The sequence below is a fragment of the Myotis davidii genome, unplaced genomic scaffold (genome assembly GCF_000327345.1).
Source record: "Myotis davidii unplaced genomic scaffold, ASM32734v1 scaffold512, whole genome shotgun sequence".
In the NCBI taxonomy this organism is placed as follows: Eukaryota; Metazoa; Chordata; class Mammalia; order Chiroptera; family Vespertilionidae; genus Myotis; species Myotis davidii.
The window spans coordinates 2,055,690-2,058,368 of record NW_006284323.1 but is presented as its reverse complement, the minus strand read 5'-3'; the positions used below and the strand labels follow the sequence as shown (position 1 = coordinate 2,058,368).

The 2,679-nt window shown below is 52.9% G+C and overlaps 1 protein-coding gene across 1 annotated transcript in view; it reads right to left on the bottom strand.

Annotated features, from left to right (window-relative positions):
* Positions 1 to 2,679, bottom strand: part of SLC37A1 (solute carrier family 37 (glucose-6-phosphate transporter), member 1) — a 39,055-nt gene that overhangs the window by 17,615 nt on the left and 18,761 nt on the right. The window contains exons 8-9 of the mRNA XM_015569089.1: positions 1,097 to 1,134; positions 915 to 992 (exon numbers count right to left, since the gene is read on the bottom strand). Of these exons, the coding sequence (XP_015424575.1) occupies positions 915 to 992; positions 1,097 to 1,134 (116 nt within the window). The remainder of the gene's footprint in view (positions 1 to 914; positions 993 to 1,096; positions 1,135 to 2,679) is intronic.

Sequence of the window (2,679 nt, the reverse complement as noted above, 5' to 3'; positions counted from 1 at the left end):
GAACTTGGGGGACACCCTGCCTGCCCCCCAGAGCCACCTGCAGTGTGTGAGCTCTTCCTGCAACATAGGGCGAGGACCAAAGCCCGGTTAGCGCTCAGAGGCCCCTCTGAAAGGGCCAACAACCGCCTGATGGCGTCTGCACTGAGGCTGCCTGTGGTGCAGCCTCTAACTAGGTAACTGCCGGTTTGGTGACAGCTAGTAAACAGACTTCCGTAGAAGGACCAGGAAAGGGAAGAGTGACATTTATTCAGAAGACATGGCCAGCTTCACTGGTGAGCAGCTGCATCAGAACACAGGGCCTGAGGTGCTGCATCACGCCCCAGAGGTTGAGCATCGCTCTATGAACCAGGAGGTCATAGTTTGAAAAAACAATCCAAGAGGAACTGAGCCATTTGGACATCGATTAAGACCTGATGGGGTGGACCAAGTATTTGTGTTCCTCCTAAATTCATGTGTTGAACCAGTCTCTGATGTGATGGTATTTGGAGGTGGGCCTCTGGGCAGGAGGGGAGCCCTCTTCAGGGGATTAGTGCCCTTATGAGAAGAGACACCGGAGAGCTTGCTCCTCTCCCTGCTCTCCGTCTTCCTGGCATTTAGCTGGTGCTGTCCTCCCGCCCCCCAAAATGGGAGTCCCACAGGAGCAAGACGTGTCACTGATGCTCGCGGCACAGCCTGACCTGGAGCAGTGCCCGTTACACGGAATGCTGCAAATACTTGTGGAATGAATGACTGTCAAATCTGATTTTAAAAATGTAAAGTAAGCTTAGCCTGCTACCCAAAGAAGCCTAACAAGGAAAAATTCGAGATTTACTGATGAAACGCAAGACGCAGTTTGGTGAGGACCCTGGATGTCTGGGACGGGTCCCTGAGGCAGCGACTCTGACCGCCTGCTGAGCGGCTCGGGGATGACTCACCAGCAGCTTCTTCTCGTCAGGTAGGGCTTGCTTCTGCAGCCGAAACCTGTGCACGCCATTCTCATAGCTTTTCGGATGCTGGGAGGAAAAAAATTAGTTAGAGCAAGGACTGAATCCACAGCCAGAAATTACACCTCACTTCACTGTAGCAGGGATGCAAGGAGCAGAGAGCGAGTCCTTACCGCCACCAGGGTGGACGAGCAGGCGATGTCCTTTGGATCTGAAAAACCAAACATGCAGTCACGTGTGAACCCAGGGCCAGGAGTGTCCTCCAACACAAAAACTAAACCAAAACAAGACCCATCTGATACTTTTACTCAATTAGCAGCAATTTCAGAAAAAAGACAATGCCCGAGGCAGCATGCCTGGTGGGTGAGGGCGCAGGGCGGCCACCACACAGAGAACCCACACCCCTGCCCGCCCTCCGCCCCCAACAAATGCGAGCGGCAGGAGCATGAAGCCTGCTGTGCGATACGGAGAACAGGTCACATGTGACCCCAGACATGCCGAGCGCACACACACCGCAGTGACAGGCACACGAAGCGTGTTGGAAGGAGGACTTCTGGGAGGAAATGTAAGGACAGGAAAAGCATTTCAGAACAGAAGGTTACAGGGGACACGGGTGAGGAGTTGCTGAGCGTATAGAATGAATTAGAAATGAAAATTACTGGGAACCAAACACCCATCTTGAAATAGAATAAAGTGCCTTTTATCTAAATGCCAGGAGGAAGGACACGTGAAAGAGTAACAAAGCTGGAAGCTCGGCTTTCCATCCTGTGCCTGGAAATGACTCTGGTGCATCTGGGCACCAGCAGCCAGCACAGCTGTGGGGCGCGGGGGAAGCACGCTCATCTCTCCAGAGTCCGGAGGCTGCCCTTAAACAGCTTGCTCCCTCCCCACACCCAGAGGCTGGTCTTTGAATCACTTGGTGAAACAGTTTAACTGCCTCAAAGCAAACTGAGCTAATGGGCTTTAAAGTTCCCACAGCTGAGCTCCTTCCCATGTGACACAGAGGGTGACCCGGGCCTCGCCGAGCACTTTCTGAGGGACTGGAGGCTCCTCCATGCTCACCCCACGCGCGTCGGCAGGGACGGCACTGCTGATCCCACCTGACATGTGTGGTCGCCACTAAAGAGATGGCAGCAGCTCACCCGGGGTTTTCCGCAGCCACCCTGTGCCCCGTCCAGGGCCAGCCAGGAGGCCTCCCTGCTCCCGAGGCTTGGCCGGTGCCTACAAGAGGGCTTCTCCCGGGCCTTGGCCTGGGGGACATTAGCACAAACGACCCTTGGCTGGCTCCCGAGGCTTGGCCGGTTCTCAGGCAGACACGAGGGGCCCACAGGTGGGCACCCTGTCCTCGGGGCCTAGCCCTGGGCAGGAAGAAGGAGCAGGTCACAAGGAGGGGGGACCCGAAGCTTTCGCTGCTCACCCCCACACTCAGGGAGTAGGGAGAGGAGGAAACAGAAATGAACCAAGAAACCTATAGATTTTATTAACCAGTGTCACCCCAATAAACTCAATTAAAAAATAAAATTTAAAAAAGATTATCATCTAAATAAAAAAAATTTATTTTTAATTGAACCCATCCCAGGACCTAAGGGATCCATGGCCAGAGTTTAACCCTACCAAACCCTACCGATTTTTCGGTAATTTTGGTGGATTGGCACACAAAGGTGGAATATTGGTGCTAGATGAAAGATAGACCTATTTTCTACAATGTTTCCAAGTTCCATCTTATTCTAACAACCACTTGTTTGCATGTAACTAA